At 42.1% G+C, this 17,011-nt stretch overlaps 1 protein-coding gene across 1 annotated transcript in view; it reads right to left on the minus strand.

Moving 5' to 3' along the window:
• Window positions 1–17,011, minus strand: part of IL16 (interleukin 16) — a 36,458-nt gene that overhangs the window by 15,316 nt on the left and 4,131 nt on the right. Inside the window, exons 2-7 of the mRNA XM_035899572.1 lie at window positions 16,122–16,533; window positions 6,416–6,552; window positions 5,579–5,687; window positions 3,260–3,353; window positions 2,661–2,803; window positions 376–486 (exon numbers count right to left, since the gene is read on the minus strand). Of these exons, the coding sequence (XP_035755465.1) occupies window positions 376–486; window positions 2,661–2,803; window positions 3,260–3,353; window positions 5,579–5,687; window positions 6,416–6,552; window positions 16,122–16,533 (1,006 nt within the window). The remainder of the gene's footprint in view (window positions 1–375; window positions 487–2,660; window positions 2,804–3,259; window positions 3,354–5,578; window positions 5,688–6,415; window positions 6,553–16,121; window positions 16,534–17,011) is intronic.

Raw genomic sequence — 17,011 nt, forward strand, 5'->3', positions numbered from 1 at the left:
GAACTGTCTTTATGGCTCAGCTTTGACTTGCAGGAAGCAATAAGGTTGCTGAGCCAGTGCAACTTACGGATGACAGAGCCTGTGATTTCAAGCCTACCTCCAGGTGCCAAAAACGGTAGCAGTGAATGTCAGCATTGGTGTTGCTAACTGGATGTGGATATGTTACCAGAACCTGAAGACTGTGCTTCAGCAAAGAGATGCTTCAGAAGGTTAAGAAGCAAGTGGTGATAACTAATTACTCCTGGCAAAGCTTGGATATGAATTGGCAACCCAGAAGTAGCAACCTTAATACCTGAAGTTGCTTCCCTGCACTTTGCAGCTTGTATTTGTGAAGTGAAGTAGAACCCTATGGCAAATCAACAGAGCCAGTCTCACCTTCCCTTGTCCTTTCATCAATACGATGTTTGAGATTACCGAAGCCTGGGAGCCACAGGATGTGTGCACTAGCTGTGCTGTACTTAGTGATCTAGATGGCCTTGAAATTGCCTGTGAACATTAAAAAAAATATCATTTCAATGCAGAATCAGAAATTCTTGGACATACATTAGAGCAACTTGTTTATTTCAAATTTTCCTCCTTATAACTGATGGTACTAAAGATTTAAAAAAGAAAAAACCCAAACCAAACAATTCTCTCTAATTTTCAGAAGCTGCTTGTTATTCAGACAATAACTGGTCACTGAAATTGCCCCACAGTGACCAAACTAGAGAGAAATTAGAATGTTGGCCCTTGAAGTGGCGTGAAGATATATTTGTGCTCTCGCTTGCTTCTCTGTGCCAAAATCCCACTTGTGGCCATTAGGGGTCCTCAACTAGTATTATCATATTTGCCTCTAAGAACTGAACTAAGAAACAAGAAATTCTAACTCCTTCCCTCTTGCCACTAAACAACTTTCTCTTGGGACATAGAGAACCTGTTTTCAGCATTTCCCCCAAAATATGAATTGGTGCTCACAAGTTCTGCAGACTGTGAACTGTCTCATGCTGCCTCTGTTAAGCTACCACATAGGCTCCTTTCTCCTGCTGAGAGGGGTGAAGCATGTCCTTTTTGCTTGATAACCGAGGGAAGCAATTTCTCAGTGCTTTTCCTTCCTCCATTCCACAGACACTGGAGCTCCAGTCCCTGAGATTTGACCCATTTTAGTGAACTTTTAATGACATATTTAATGAAAATCTCCTATTTAAACATGGAATTGGGTATTACAAACTAATCTAAGCACTGACAAAAGTCATTACCTAAAGCTATGCATGAAGTTCTGCAGGGCCAAAATTAATGGCACTCACTACAAGTCCAAGAGGGTTCAACACCTTTTTCTTCTGCAGCAAAGTGAAACTAACAGGTGTTGAAGTGTGTGGAACATCAGCCAAAATTTCAGCTTCTGCTTATGTGAGAAAATAAGTCTCAAATTTTACATGGAAACACGATTATTCATTCAATGTGGGATTGGGAACATGATTAAGAGGGAAATGTCTGTGCAATACCAGAAACATTACTCTCTGAAAGCATACCTCTGCCAGATCAGGGCGATCGATTGTGGGTCTTCTGAATCTGAAATCAGCATTTTTCAAATTGCTTCAACTTCTGCGTGAGGGGGATGTATTTTGTATTTCTGTGTGTGGTGGGTAACAATACCCAAAACTAGGATGCCACAGAAGAGCCCCTGCCAATGGGCAGCATCTGCCACGCAGGACCTTCAGGCAGGAGGAAGCCCAGCAAATCCCCCAAGGTCGGTCTGTCTGTCTGCACGAGTGTTATTTGGCTGGGGTTTGTGTTCGGGTTTGCCACCTCCTCACCCCCGTTAAAGCCCTAGGTCAGGCTGTGGTGCCCCCAGGGTGAGGGTCTGGCCAGGAAAAGGCAGGGGAGCAGTGGCGAGTCCCTCGGACAGGGCGGGAGGTGGCAGCTGAGTGTGAGGAGGTCCACCTCCACCTCCCCACTCCAGGTTTGAGCCTGGAGACCTGTGGCCATAAAACCCTACATCCTCTCTACCCTGCCCAGCTGCCACTCTCCTAGCCTGTGGTGAATTGCTTGGCATCCATCCGGATAGCAAGAGACTCTATCAGTCTCTAGCCTACATTAACGAGGTTGTTTAAATACGCCTGATTCAGTGTGGGGCAGAAAGCAGGATGCCTCACGCAGCCAGCACAGCCAGGGGCAGTGACTACCAGCCACAAGGCCAGTCCATACCTGCTTGTGGCCATGGCTGGGCCAACGGGGGTGACTCAGGAGGCTTGTGGCAGCGGGGCCCAAAGCTCAGGTCAGGGTTTTATCGGCCGTCTGCACAGATTATCTCCATGGCCAGTGGCAGGGGGACGCCCGGGTAGGGCCTCTTCAGTGGTGAGCTCTGATGTGGCTCTGGGTGGCTACCAAGGTGGTGCAAACCACATGGGGGGATTTACATGCACTGTAAAACCTGCTGGGGCAACGGGAGTGAGAAGCTGCTGGAGAAATGGGGTTTTACTGGCACAGAGCTTTTCCCGCTCTCCTACTCCTCTCGGAGGAGAGATGGGGTTAAGAAGTGGCGGAAGCAGAGTGCGCCATCTTCCCTGAGAGGGACTGCAAGGAAGGCAGGTGTTTCCAGGAAGGTGACTGCCAAGGTCATTAAGAGAATCTTATTGGAAATGGTTTTGTCTGTATTTCAGGTGATTTCCAGTATCACTTACTGGGGTTCTCCCTCCAGAGCAGTCCAGCTGTTGGGAAAGAGATTTGCGGCTGGTGTGGAGAGCGTGGGGCTGCCGGTCTCTGAGGGGCACAGCTTTCTGGGGCGCCGCACAGTCCATCTCCCCCACCCAGTATGGGTTTACACCTGTCAGATGTGGGGAGAGAGGCTGGGTTATTTCTCAAATGTTGGACATTCCTGCGCATTCATTTTCTCAGGTAAACGTTACTTAGAAATATTTTTCCTCTTGTAAATCTCTCTGTGAAGGGAGTGATCTTTTCAGTCCTCGCTGTGGGCATAGGCATTAATGTTAAATATAATAAAAAGCAAACATTCCCCACCAAAAGAGCATTGGCCCATTTTAGAATACAACTTAAAAACCATAAAATGGAATGCTTATGCACAAAACCTCTGACTGAATGATATTGTGAATATAAAAGCTGATGCTTTCGTGCATTCAGCAATTCTTAGCTAAGGATCCCAGACTAAATTTGGACAACCGCTGCAGTTTCTTTCAATACTGCAGCACCATCACACGATGAAGTGCTGTGCGGGACACTCCCTGAATATTACAAGAGAAAAGATTACTTCTTTGCAACTTACTGGTTGAGTTACTGCGAGTCCGTTGACACGTGGCTTTACTGTGCAGGAAACCATTTTGTATTTCCAAAGGCCTTTCTTTGCAGGTTGGCATTTCCTTAAAAAAAAAAAAAACACCTTGAAAAAAATTCTTGAAAGTGATCTAAACTTTAAAATAATATTCTTCGTAATTTGTTGGCCACAAATTTCAGCCTGGATCAAAAAACATGGAGCAAAATTAATTATTGAAAATAAATTGGATGACAAAGGAGAATGCAGCTCAAACCTTTGCTATAAAAATGATTATAACTTGCCAAGGTAATAAGATAGAAATAAATCCTGGTCTTTAGTCAAAATGGACAGAAAAATTAATTGGACACCCCCATTTGGTTCAGACAGACTAGTATTTTGATGTGTGGGTAAACTGTAGCCATGCTTGTCTAATTTCTGGAGATAACTGGTGCTTTGGGATACTCGGTCTCCATCACTTTAGAAGGGCATTATTTTCTAAAGGAAAATTTTTAGGCCGAGCTTTGCAGTGGTGGATAGGTGTCTAAATTCCACTGATTTCAGAGGAATGGTTTTTAGTCAAAATGTGTTTAAAAACCTTTGGGAGCTAAGCTTTAGTGTTTTCCAAAAATTTAGCCCCTTCTATTAGGAAATTTTTAGCTGCTTTTGAAAATATGGCCACTAATTTTAACATTTAAAAACTTGCAGATAAAACATTCAGGTTTCTAAATGCAGGGGTTTAGAACAGTTTGAAAATAAATAACTGATCACATCTGAATAACAATTGATGTTACGAATAGTTTCTGGATGTGTGTGGTTCCTCAAAGTCCTGCTTCTGTTGTGACATGGGGGATGTCATTGATCCTGAAGGACTCGTAGTTAAAGGAAGAACGTTGCTAAATACAGACAGCATATGGAAACTGACTGAAATATAGGAAACTTCCAAATATGAAAAGGTTTTGCTCATCAATACTCTGCAGGGGCTAAGGCAGCCGAAACAGGAGCATCAGAGCAGGATCTATACGTTCTAACCTGTTTGAGGCAACCAAGACAAACACTTCCTTCCAGAAGCCTGACTTTGATAGTGCTGTTTAGAGATACCTCAAGAACAAATGATAATTTTCCTCTTCGACAGCAGGTGGAGGCATTGCCAAGTAGCAAAATCTTACTAGGACTTTCCAGTGCCATTCCCCTAGGGAACTCTTCAGAATAAGAAATGCAGAGAAGATCCTTAAAGAGGCATTTTGAAAATTATTTTTGCAGTGTTTCTCTTGCCAAGCTAGCTAGCTTGGAAAGCCTTTGCTATTAACCCTTAATTAAATTGGTGCAGGCTTGTCTTTAAATGCAGAGTTCACCTGGCTGCCTCTTGAGTGGTACTGTGCTACAAAAGTTTAATATATAGTTCATCTCTGGACACTTGAGCATTTAAAGTAGAGAAAATAAATAAAAATCTTGGCAGAATCCAGAAGACATCTGGGTGAGCCAGTTCACTGCCATCCTAGAAAGAGGCACACTCAGAGCTGAACAGCAGCTCCAGTCAGGGGTGTTTTCTCAGTCCAGGATTATATCAGAGCTTTTGCAGATAACAAGCAGAAAGTGCCTTTTTCCCATTAATATCAAGATCTGAAGCCTGCAACAAATCTCTGGCTGAGCTTTATTGTCCTCAAAATGATAAATCTGTGGTAGGGGACTAACTGTCCAGTCATCATCCTTGAGTTTCCTCCAGAATTTGCAAGCAAAAAGCCGTTGGTGCCATCTAGTTTGGGGTGGGGAAACCTGAAATTAAATGTGTCTAATCCAATGAAATAGAGTCTGTGAAAGAAAGATCTTGGTGATAATCTAGGATTGCTGATCTGTTAATGTTGCCTCCTGTTCCCCTCTCTCTGTAGCAGACTCCAGTATCATTCACCATGGGAATTTTCTAGCTATGGATCCTAGATCCAGAAAACTGCTTCAGTACAGGGCCTGCTCTTTGGCTTCTGGATTCATGGATCTTCCCTTAAATCCACCTCTGCCTTTGCTCAGCTTCCAAATGGAAAATTAACATTGGCAAGCTATGTGTTTCTGAAAGGAGGGGTTGTGCAGCCCTTGCTAGAATTTCCCAGGGCCTCGGCCTCCCCATAGCCTCTGTTTATCTGGGAAAAAGCTATGCTGAAAGTCACCAGCGTCTGACCACAAGAGGTTTGAGGTTTTGTCAGGAAGAGCAAAACTGTGTTCTTCAACTATCTGATGCACAAATTCCCCTTCTCTCTCAAGTAAATGTCAAATCCCCCCACAGTTGTGGGAGGGCACCACAATTTTCATGCTTACTTTGCTAGCCATCATGATGTTCACCAGCCGTGTTGTTGGGTGAATAAGAGATTCAGCTTCCTTGCTGGACAGATCTTTAAGTGATTGTCCATTTAGCATTAACAGTTCATCCCTTGGGCTCAGACAACCATCCCTTAAAAAAAGAAAAAAGGAACATGCTTGCATATCATTTTACAATGAGCAATATGGGACTGTTGTGCTATGTGTCTCACTAACTGAGGAGTTGGCTGCAGTCTTCCCTTTGCCTTGAACAGGGCTGCCATGGGATGTCTTGATGTGTGATACACCCTATCCCCTGCTAGGATTTTTTTCCTGTTGCTGCTTTCTTCCGCTCAGTCCTGGTGATCAACGTCTGCCTTTCCACATAGAGCTTTCTGCATACAGCACCCGGGCTAAGATGACAGCATGGAATAGCCCAAGCCAGGCAAAATATTCCTCCTTTCTCACCACCTAGCATTTGCAAGTTGATCAGAGACTATACACTTTACTCCCTTTCAGGAACTTTGGCTCGTATTGCTTTCCAGTGGTGTTGCTAGGCTGGTGACATCTGACATTGCCCTTTAATAGGGCAACTAGGAAAACACTGTTTGAAAACTTAACATTAATGTGCAATCTTTCATTCTTCCAGGTTTTGTGTCTTAGTGTAATTGAGAAGTATTAGATCCCTGAATGGTCACAGTTTTGTTTTTCTAGAATCTTGACCTGTCTCTCCAACTGGAAGCATTGTAAAAAATGATTCCCAACCATCACTGCCTTTCTCTGAAACTGAGCTCCAAGGCATAGCTTGTCACAGAAAGCTGGTCATGCAAAATCCATGCAAGTGGCTCTCTAATAAGCTTGCTCACTTTACATGTACTGTACCTGTTTGCTGCACCTCCAGCTGGCACATGGCTGCCTACGAACCCTTTCCAGAGAGATGCACAGTTTGGACTCCTGGAGAGCTTGATTTCCGAGCTGGTGTCCCCTGTGGTTGTACACAGCCTGCAGATGCAGCTGTCCTGATTCAGAAGATGAAAGGTTGCATGAAAGAAAATGTACCAAGGATGTTAAAAGTTACATAGTTATCTTGAGCCCTTTTAAGAAAGGCAGAAAATTTTCTTGGTTTTAGGACCAGATTGTCTCCAAGTAGGACAGGAACAGGCCTTTAACACTGTGCAATTGTGAAAGAATAATTGTATTATAGAGTCAGTGTTTAAAAGAAGTTGTTTTCCTTAGGACGTCGGTGGCTTCTGGCTACGAGAGGGAAGTATGAGAATAGAGTGCCCCCCCATAGAGGGGAAGAGAACAGGTAATAGACTTTTCATAGTAACTGGGTAAATTTTGCCTGTGCTAAATATTACAAGAAAAGACAAGGAGGAAAATAAACATGCCAGAAAAGGAAATACTCTGGAAAAGAGAAGAGGTCTGAATGGAAAATAAGTGTATACAAAACACTAGAAGCTCCACCCCTGCTGCTGACTTGTTAAGTGGGGGCAGGGGAGCAGAGAGGACTGCAAGAGCCGGAGATTTCTTTGTCCACTCCAGACTGGCTGAGGTTGCTGTAGTCTGTGTGTTGCATCTGGAGGACTAATTGTAAGCACATTTTTATCACAGTTATGAATCATTAACACATGGCCAAACAGAAAGAGAGTATCTTAAGTCATATGAGTAAGTAAAGCAAGGAATGGGTTGACTAAGCGCATGGAGGACAATACATTTGTCTAGCAAATACACTCCTGCAGCACAAATGAGTGAACACTTAAAAATTCTAAAAAGACAAGGAAAGCTGGAAAAAGTTATTACACAATTTCTTTCCCATTTGCTTAGTAAATCTCCTAATTCAAGTATTCACTTGTTCTGCTCCCAGCTGAACCCACCTCCTCTGCCCTCGCCAGCCTCTCCATACTCCACATAGTGAAGAGGGCTCTCGGTGTATCCTGGATCCAGGCTTGTTCCTGAGAGATTTGTATGACTGAGGTATAGATTTCTGAAGGGGAGGCAAATTTCATATGTTAGGACAGGCCACAAAATATAGCAGTGGTCGACTGTCTGTATTGCTCCTGGGTCCCCTGGTCAGTGTGACATGAACTATTTCCAGTAATCTGTAGTCCTCTGACAGCACAAGGAAAGCTGTGTAACCACCTTCTTCACCATCAGTAGGGCTTCGTTTCTGCCCTAAGCAGAGTTCATCCTGCCCTGAGGGTTAGAATCATTATGCCCTTTCACCACAAATCAATAGGGATCACATCATACCTTACTTTCAGCAAACACAAACTTCAAATTTACAGTCATGTCAATAAAGGTCATTATCTTCCAGGCTGACTGTTGAAGCCTGGCTCCCGTTTTGAGACCTGCCAGAGTGAATCTGAGGCTGTGAATGAATTAAGTATTTAACTTTGAGCCATAGGCTCACTTTAGGCTGAGTTCAGTAGGTAATGCATAAGGGCTGTACTTGTATTGACTGACTTGTTAACTCTGTGGCTTTGCTCGCATTCCAGATTGTCTGCCATTAATGAGGAGCGTCTGAGTTCTACGAAGCCTCTTTTGTTCATGAAGAGTGCTTCTAGTGAGTAACAGGTAAGTGCACAAGCATGGACAGAATTTTATTTTAAACCAGCTTGTTTGAACTCTCGTATTAGTTTTGGAGCTTCTATACTTTTCACCCAAAGTAAATACCTTGGGAAATACATACTTGAAATAAGGACTACGTTATATTCTTTTTTTATCTTATGGCAGTGTTTTGAAGTCTTCAGCATGGTAACAAAATAAAGATTAGAATTCAGATGTCTTAAAATTTCAGATCTTAAGTAGCAAAAATTGTGAGCTACCTTTTTTGTTTATTTGTATTTGTTCTTTGTTTTAGGTATCCGTAAGAAATTACAAGCCAGATTTTGCATACATGGAGCTCACAGGGTTTTCAATAGGGTAGTAGGTTTTTTCTAAAACATGACAAATGTAAGATAGATGTTAAAGGTAGGAAATTATTCCGCTGGTTGGCTAAGTATTTTGAGACCTCAGCTGATCATGGGTTGGGGCTGTTGTGAAAGAATAATTGTATTATAGAGTCAATGTTTAAAAAAAGTTTTTTTCCTTTTTTTCTGTAGTCTAAATTCAAGTTTGGACTTGCCAAAGTCTCTTCTTAGGAGTCTTTACTCTTGTGTACTGCTCCCTTTAAGTATCTATACATCCTCTCACAGATACTGGTCAGGCACACACACGGAACTTTGCATAGCTGTTCTCCACGCTTGTTTGTTCTGGATTTTAACTTAGTGGTGGACCTTTTCAGACTGTCCACAACTCACCTCCGTTAAAGCACAGTCATGCTTATGCCCTTCCTATAACTTGGTCACAGTGTACAGCTGCTGCATTCATGGGTTTTATAAAAACCTTCATAATTAGTTGTCCAAAAGTCATTTGTCTCTCCTCAGTTTCACAGGACATCACAGAGGGCAGTGGGTTTGGCTCTGAAGTTTTTCATTGCAGCACAACGTAAATCCTTTGGGGAAGACATTGTATTTTGTACAATGGGACACATGCCAGGCTAGAAATTCTGGGTTGTATTGGGACATACATGTGAAATGACATCAAATAAAAACTGATATGAATATTCTTTCCAAGAACAATAAGTTGCATGCACTTAGTCAGATGGAAAGTAGAGATTAAATCCATTGTACACTGCAGAAAAATCTTGGGAACAATTTTGGTTTAAATCTGTGTCATCTTACCAAGTTGGGCCACGTTTCAAATAAGCTTTGTGTGTCAATCGTTTCTGCAATTCATTTATGTGAATTACTCTAAGAAAAGAAAAGTTTTTATTGGGCTGTAGGGACCTGTGGCAAATATCTGTATGTTGTCAGCATCTGCACTTTTTTGGGTCCTGGATATAGATCACTATATTCATATCCAAGTAATTGCAACATGACAGAAAATTAACAAAAGCTGTTCTTCAGAAAAATAAACACCGATCAATTTGTGTGCCAGCAGTCAATTTGCTTTGGGTTTTGTTCTTTAATATCTTTTATTTCCTGTCTCACTTATTATTTTATGCATAGAAATACCACTGATAGTTCCAAGAGTAAAGACAGTATTTATTTTGCATCCTCCTCATTTTTAAAGCACCCTGCTCATTTTGAAAGATGATTTATAGCTCTGAATGTAGTGAATGCTGAAAATTTGCTAAAATAAGGTTGACAGGTTTGGTGTGTGGGCAGGTGGATCCTAGGTCAACCTTGCCTACTCATTATTAGAACATATGTTTAAACGCATATTTGCTGCCAGTGAATAAAATGTCTCTGCTTATAAAGGGCTTTTCCAGCAAGCACTTCAGGGCTCTGGGGAAACTTGTATCTGCATTATAATAGCCACCCATTGCTGTGAAAACAAAATGAAGAAAGTCTGTGGGAGCACATTATAAGCAAAATTTGTCTTTAAACTGCATCTGCATAGCTGAAAGACAAAAATCAAAGATGGAGTTAAAGAGCCTTCTTGAATGCATTTTTGTCACAGGTGAGAGTAGACTAATTTTTCACGTTTAGGTCTGGAAAAGTAATTTTCACATCCAGGCCAACTGTCTCCTCCTGTTCCCCTTTTTTGTCATGTGAAATGCAAAGCTTCTGAGGGTGTTTTTCTATCTGCCATTTGAAAGATTTCTTTTTCCTTCATGCTCTCATTAGACATTTCTAGCCCAGAGTCCCGTCTCAAAACATCTAATTCCAGATGTTGTTTAGAAATAAGGGTAACCATGGCATCTGTGGAAAACTGAAACACTTTTGTGCGCTCTTAACATAAGACACAGTAGTAGATTGTCTGAAATGAAGTGTTATACAAGGCTAGTTCAAGTAAGGTCTTTGACTCCGTTAACTGAGCGTATGACAATAAGCCGATTGACTTGTTTTAAAAAAAGCAAAAAAATAAAACAAAAAAAAATCTAACAACAGTACAATAATGAATTTAAATATTTAGCTTTTCTGGCTTCCTGACTGCAAAATGGCTGGGATTTCCAAGTGGAAGATTAAGAGAATGCAGTCTTTGGGGACTTTCTTCAAGAAGTATTTTGTTCTTCATCAGTTCTAATAAAGAAAGGGCCAGAGTCTCTCTGGCATAAACTGACGTGACTCTGACATGCCCTAGCCAATGCCTTGGTCTTTTCAAAATATTTATAGTAGATGTAATTCATTTTCCCAGCAGCATATTCCCTTTGCAATTAATAAAACAGCAGAAGCTAGAAAGCCTTCGGATGATGCAAGAAGCAGGGCATGGGATTCAGGTTCTGCCCCAGACAGACGACTCAGCGCATCAGATGTTACAGCCGAACCTTTCCACCCATCATCTGGCCTTTGGTATGTTTTTCTAGGAGCCTTTGACCTGGCCCACATTTTGCAGCATACACTGTCTTAATGTAACAGCCTCTTTCCCAACTTGCTCTGGGGATAACATGGCCCCGATGTCACAAAAGCAAGAAGGCCAGGAAGACAGAAAGAGAGAACAAGTAGGAAAAGGGAGGAGAACACATATATGTCTAAATAAATGCAGCCTCCTCTCCTGGCTGTTTTTCCATCTTGCCCATAGGCTCATGTTTGAGACATTACAGTCTGTTGCTGTAACACTTGTCCTGGCATCGAAGGGCCAGCTAACTTGTGCTTACATAAAGGCGAGTTAAAAATATATTCTGGTGAGGACCAAAGGAGAAAAATGACCTTTAGCTTTTTTCCTCCTTCAAGCAGAGGGTCAAGGACCAAAGGAAGCAAGGACAGAAGCATTTCTAGAACTGAGTGGAGCCATGCGGTCAGATCAGCTTGGGTCCAATGTTTGGATAAAGAGTCAGCCCTTCCCTCTTACAGTTTTTTTTTCTAGATGCTATTTCAAAGCTGCTACCAGCCCCTCTGGCTGGTAACTCTCAGTGGTGCAGGGAAGAGGTAATGGAATGCTTCTTGAAGCAGCTCTCAAACCCAGCACAGACTGCTGTTCTCTGAAGAATAGGAGGTATTATTATTTAGCCCTGTCCATTCTCCCTACAACTGACATAGTTTCAGACTTTGTAATGACATGAGCAGGCAAGGCCGCCTTCCACAGTGTTTGCTGTGTCAGTTCACAAGGTATCAGACAATTTTTTTGTTTTCTTTTCCTTTCAGAGCACCTGAAAACTGCTGATTTTGCAAGAAGCAAACTATAAAGGAGATCTGCTTGTTTATACACTGACAAGCTGGCTTTCCAGCTCTGTCCGTACCAGACTAAGCGCACCTCATCTTGGAGGGTAAGTGGTCCAGGAGCTGGCTGAGCAGATGACACCCAGGACATCCTGGGTGCTGTAGACACAATGGGGTAATAGTCAGTATAAGTGAATATTGGAACACAGAAACCAAATGGATGAAAAGAATGATTACCTGCTCTCATCATTGCTGACAATACATTACAGAAGGGAAAAAAAAAATCTTTGCTATTTAGAATATATAATGAAAGGAGATACTTTGAAGAGGATGTAGAGATTAATGGATCAGACTAAGACATTCTTTCCCAGGTACTATCTCACAAAGCATAAGTTACGTGCTATAAGGTTTTCATATAGCTTTTCTTTGCCTGGGTGTGCATGATGATGTATTATTTGCTTCTACTGCTGTTCTGTACAATCAGCCAGGCAGGAGGAGAGAGATGGCTGGGAAGTTTATGAAGTGATCGTCCTTAGTGGGAGCATCTCTACTTGCCTTTCTGCTGAGCAACATGTAGATAAATGAAGTTGTTGTTGCAGTGCACAAAACGTGCTGAGGACACAAAGAAGAAAAGAAGGGAGAATGTGGCATTTGGTAGGAAGTGGGGAGTAGCAGGGTGATGCACTTTGCTGCAGATATGATTCCTTCACTGCTCCTGACTGTTGCTTTCTCCTCCCCACACTTCAATTGCTTTAAAGTATTCTATGGTCAACTGTTTCTTCTTTTTCTGTCATTGTAATTCCACACTCTCTCTTCCTTCTCCATTTCCCCTTTCCCAGATTATCTCCTGGTTTTTTCCATTCTCTGTATGTCATGGCAGCGGCTTTTCTGTGACCAAAAATGACTGGAAATAGAACTCCAGCAGGGAAGTGAGATATCTGTGGCTGTAGGGTAGGCCAAAGTCAAAGAAGGACGTAGCAGCTAAGGACTGTTACACAGGGCCCTATGTGACATGGAGTGGCCATCTCTTGGCAGGATGTGCATGACCAAATGTCATCCAAGTGTCTGAGGCAACTGTGTAGTTCACACAGGCGTAGCACTGACTGAGGGGTTTGCCCTGAATGTAATGAACGACTGAATAGTTGTTGATGGGCTCCTATTTAAGCCTTGGCTCAACCTTATTTCCTTCCACCTGTTATAATTTCTGTACAGATGAAAGGTCAATCCCTGCAGCTTTACACGTTGAGTGTGCCACCACGCCACCATGTTGAAAGGAGGTTGCCTAGGAGATGCAGTTATGAACTGAAACGCCTGTCATCTGGTACTGTGCACGTATCACAGTAAAAGTGGTAGGCAGCATCACAGTTAAATAATGTCCATCCTCTGCCCTTTTGGTGCGTTAGTGGTGTAAACACAGACTATGGATGCTTTGCTTAAAAACAAAAACATCTGCACAGGTCCAAGTCAGGTTTTTGCATCTGCAGACCAACCTTTGCAATACTCCTCAGAAGAGCCAAATCTACCCAAGATACGAGGTTGTGGTCCCCTCACACACACATGCTAGCACTGCGCTATGAGTCAGTCAGCTGACAGAGGAGCCATGACATCAATTGGCAGTCCCACCCTGATCAGTGAAGTACCATTGGCTCCTAAACCTGTGCGTATTTTGTTTAAAAAGAAGAGTGAACAAAACCCGGTATCATCAGAATTGCAGCCTTCTAAAATTTGCTGGTGTATAATAAGATCTGAGTTCCAGCTCAAAGTCTTTTCTACAGGTAGTGCAATAAGAACAAAGTGTTTCTGTGGGGATTCTCTAGAGTCTAATATAGGTTGTGCTTATGCTGCAGCACTTTCCTCAATGGCTACGGCAACATTTTCTATTGAAGCCTGAAGAGAAAGGGATTGATGTCATGACGCATAGATGCCCTCTCTTCAAAAATCCTCCCCTTACCTCTCATTTCCTTGTTGTAAGTAGCACCTAGTTTCTCAGACAGTAGTGGGACATAAGACTGTTCGGGATCCTAAAGATTTTGGAATCAGGAAAACATGCCTCTAATACATATGCAGAAGTCCTGAAACACCGTTTTGATTTGCTCATGGTTTATGCAATAGCGAATCCCAAGCAATCAGCAGAGTATGACTCAGAGAGATACTTAAGTTTTTGAGCAGGAGAGAGGAACTAGTGTTTGGAATACTGATGTTCCTGGTTCCCCCTTAGCTCTGGAGAAGAAATGCACAGGGAGCATTCAGTCATGCAGGACTTCTAAATGTTCTTCTCTCCTTCCAATGTGACAGCAAAAATTAAGTTGTTGAATTCTGTGGGAGTTATTAGCACCTTCAGAGTCATGCTTAGGGCTGCAGGCGCTGGAAAGCAGAAGAATAGTGGAATATCCTCAGCAACACCACAGAAAGAATGGAATCAATTTTCTTGAACAAAGAAAAGGATCCTTCAGTTCTGAGTCACACATGAATTTCTGAAGTGTCACATGGAGATGGAGAGAGTGAGTGTTACTCTGGGACTTGAAAAATGCTTGTGGACTCCATTCTTAAAGAGAGAGCTTTTAAGCTTAAGCTCTCTAAGACATGTGGTACTGGAAGATTGTTCTGACAGGCTTGTTCTATACGGAAGATAGAGATCACTGCTTTGATAATATAGGGCAAAGCCTTGGCAACAGTAGTACCGGATAAGGTCAGTGTAGCTGTTACCAAAGTTCAGCTAAATATACCAATATTTAGCATGCTGAGAGAAGACCTCTTAGAATCACTCACTGATCCATGATTCGGAAAGGTATGAGGATTAGCAAGCAGCATCTGAAGAGGTTTACATTGCTATAAGAGCTCTGTAGAGGGAATTTAATGAACCCATTGTCTACAATGGCACTAAGCAACCCAAACGCTGCTGTAAGGGACTGGGTTGCTGACTAATTTATGTCACCGTCCATCCAGGCTCCTGACCCATCCGGTTCAGTGACACTAACACTCCAGTCTAAGAGTGGATTTATACCCTTAGCAGTTATATTTTATCTGTGCAATGGCATTAGTTATGAGACTTACTCTTTTCCCCAGACCCCTATTTGAACTGATTGCCAGCTATAAAAGCAAATGATCTGAACTTACAGTCTGCAATAAGATACCGAGTAGTTTCATATGGGTATAGATCACAAGTTTTTGGAGGTATGCAAGCAAGTAGACTGTGGCGGCTGACACACACCTAAGAAAGTGCTTCAGCTTTCTTAAGAGAAGAGGAGAGTCCACAGAGGCCAGCTCCTTCTTCATGCACAGAAGGAAATCTGCAGAGTGCATGTGGACTGTTTCCAAAAGAGAGGAGGTGGTATGGTTTTTCAGGGCACTGAGTGTATTTTGGGACTTGGGTCAGTGTCACCTATTTATGTTTTCTTTCAGAACATAATAGAAAGTTGGCTTGGTTTTGTCTTCATGCTAGGACTTTGCCAGGGGCTGAAACACCTCACATTCAGAGCTCTGTCCTGCTGCAGTCTTTGCAATATTGGGCTGCATGCTGTGATCATTAGCAAGAAACTCAAAGAGTAAGGGGAGACTTTGATTTTCAATAGCACTATGCCACTGTTTGTTTAGACATAGAGGTCTAGTTTTAGCCAATTTCTATTGAAGGCATGTAAAATAAAATAGAACATATAAGAAAGAAGTATTTTAGGTGAAAGAATCAGTTCTTTCACATAAGCCACTATTTGCACAGGTAAAAGGCATATAATAAAGGAGGTGCCAGGAGGACACAAACTGTATTAAAAGACATCTCATACTTGCATACACATCACACCAACAGGTAGAAAGTAGAAAAATTAGAATACGTCACTGAAAAGGAACTTTCTAAAGGCATCTAAAATATATTGCTCAGACTGAAAAATTGTTCAGATCGCTAGGGTTATAGTTACTTCTTGATTAAAGAATAACATAATATGAGTCTGCTAAGTGTTTTACATCCCTAGGAAAAAGTGGCATCTCTGGTGGTTTTAGAGCCATCGCTACCTCCTACCTGAATCAGAGAGAAAGAACATCTGCCTGCTGAATCTCCTGTGTCTTTCATAGTATTAATGCAATTCATACTTGCATAGCTTGTGAGATCTCCGGATATCACACTTTACAAATGCACTTTACTATAGTGACGGTTTTATATTTTGAGCTGAATACTATATTGCAGGTAGAAAGCACCAGCTGTGCTAATCGGAATACACGGAGAGTGGCCTAGCAGTCACTGATTTCGGCAGAACATCAATCAGGAGAGTGCAATAGCACAGCAGGGAAATTAATATATTTTCATGCTGCTTATACGGAGCAGGAACCCTGCAGGGTCATAGGCTCTGAAAAAACCAAGTCAAATCCTGTGTTCCTGAGAAATACGAATTAATCCATTAAGGACCTACTGCAATGGGAAACATTACAATATACTGCACCGAGTTGCCTACCTTGGTGAGCAACTTTCTTCTCATGTTGTTGCAGTTCTCATTTGCTGCAGCTTTGGACTGGACCATGCTGGTAATCACATGCGGAGGATCAGGTGGGCTGTCTTCTGTCTCTGATGTGCATGGCAGTTGTGTTCTAGGACAGCAGTCAAATTCCTCTTGACCCCAACTGGTAGAGATCTCAAAGGGATCAGGGCATTTCTCATCAGGACTTGACCCATCGTCACTGTTTTTGGCATTGCAAAGTATAAGTGATCTTGAAATGGAGCGAAACTTCCTTGACTTCCTGTTCCCAGCATTGCTCTTTCGGTCCATCTTCAGAGAGCTGGTGGTGCTGCTCTTTTTCCTATCATTCTCCCATTTATGTGGCATGATACTTTCAATAACTTTCTCCGCTTCTCTGGTGCTAAATATCCTCCAAGAAAGGAAATATAAAAAGTAAGTTGTAATATACCCCACTTTCTTCCACTTAATAACCTACACTACTGAAAAGCCCTAATGAATAAATCGAATCAACAGAGCCTTTCAGTCTGCTAACAGCCACGTGATATCTCATGACTTGCTAATTCTGTTTCTGTGCAGTGCTCTACTAAATTCTCCTTCACCTTTTCATTCTCTTCCCATGCTCCCCAAGCACAATGGAGTGCTTTTAATAAATGTTTTTGATGCTTCCATTGTGTTGCTTCCTTTGGGCTTCTGCTGAATTTGCATCTTGAAATCCCAAATTGAAAAGGAAGATACTTTAAAAGCATTATTCTATCCTCCTAACATTATTTGGAAAGCAGAAGCTCCTTCTGAAGTTTGATTCATGAAACCACTATAATTCAAAGATTAATCAAATTGTCGAGGTTAAGTTCTGCGCCTGGCGCATCTGATTTGTAAGTGGTTTAGCA

The sequence above is a fragment of the Egretta garzetta genome, unplaced genomic scaffold (assembly GCF_000687185.1).
Source record: "Egretta garzetta isolate BGI_Z169 unplaced genomic scaffold, ASM68718v1 scaffold287, whole genome shotgun sequence".
In the NCBI taxonomy this organism is placed as follows: Eukaryota; Metazoa; Chordata; class Aves; order Pelecaniformes; family Ardeidae; genus Egretta; species Egretta garzetta.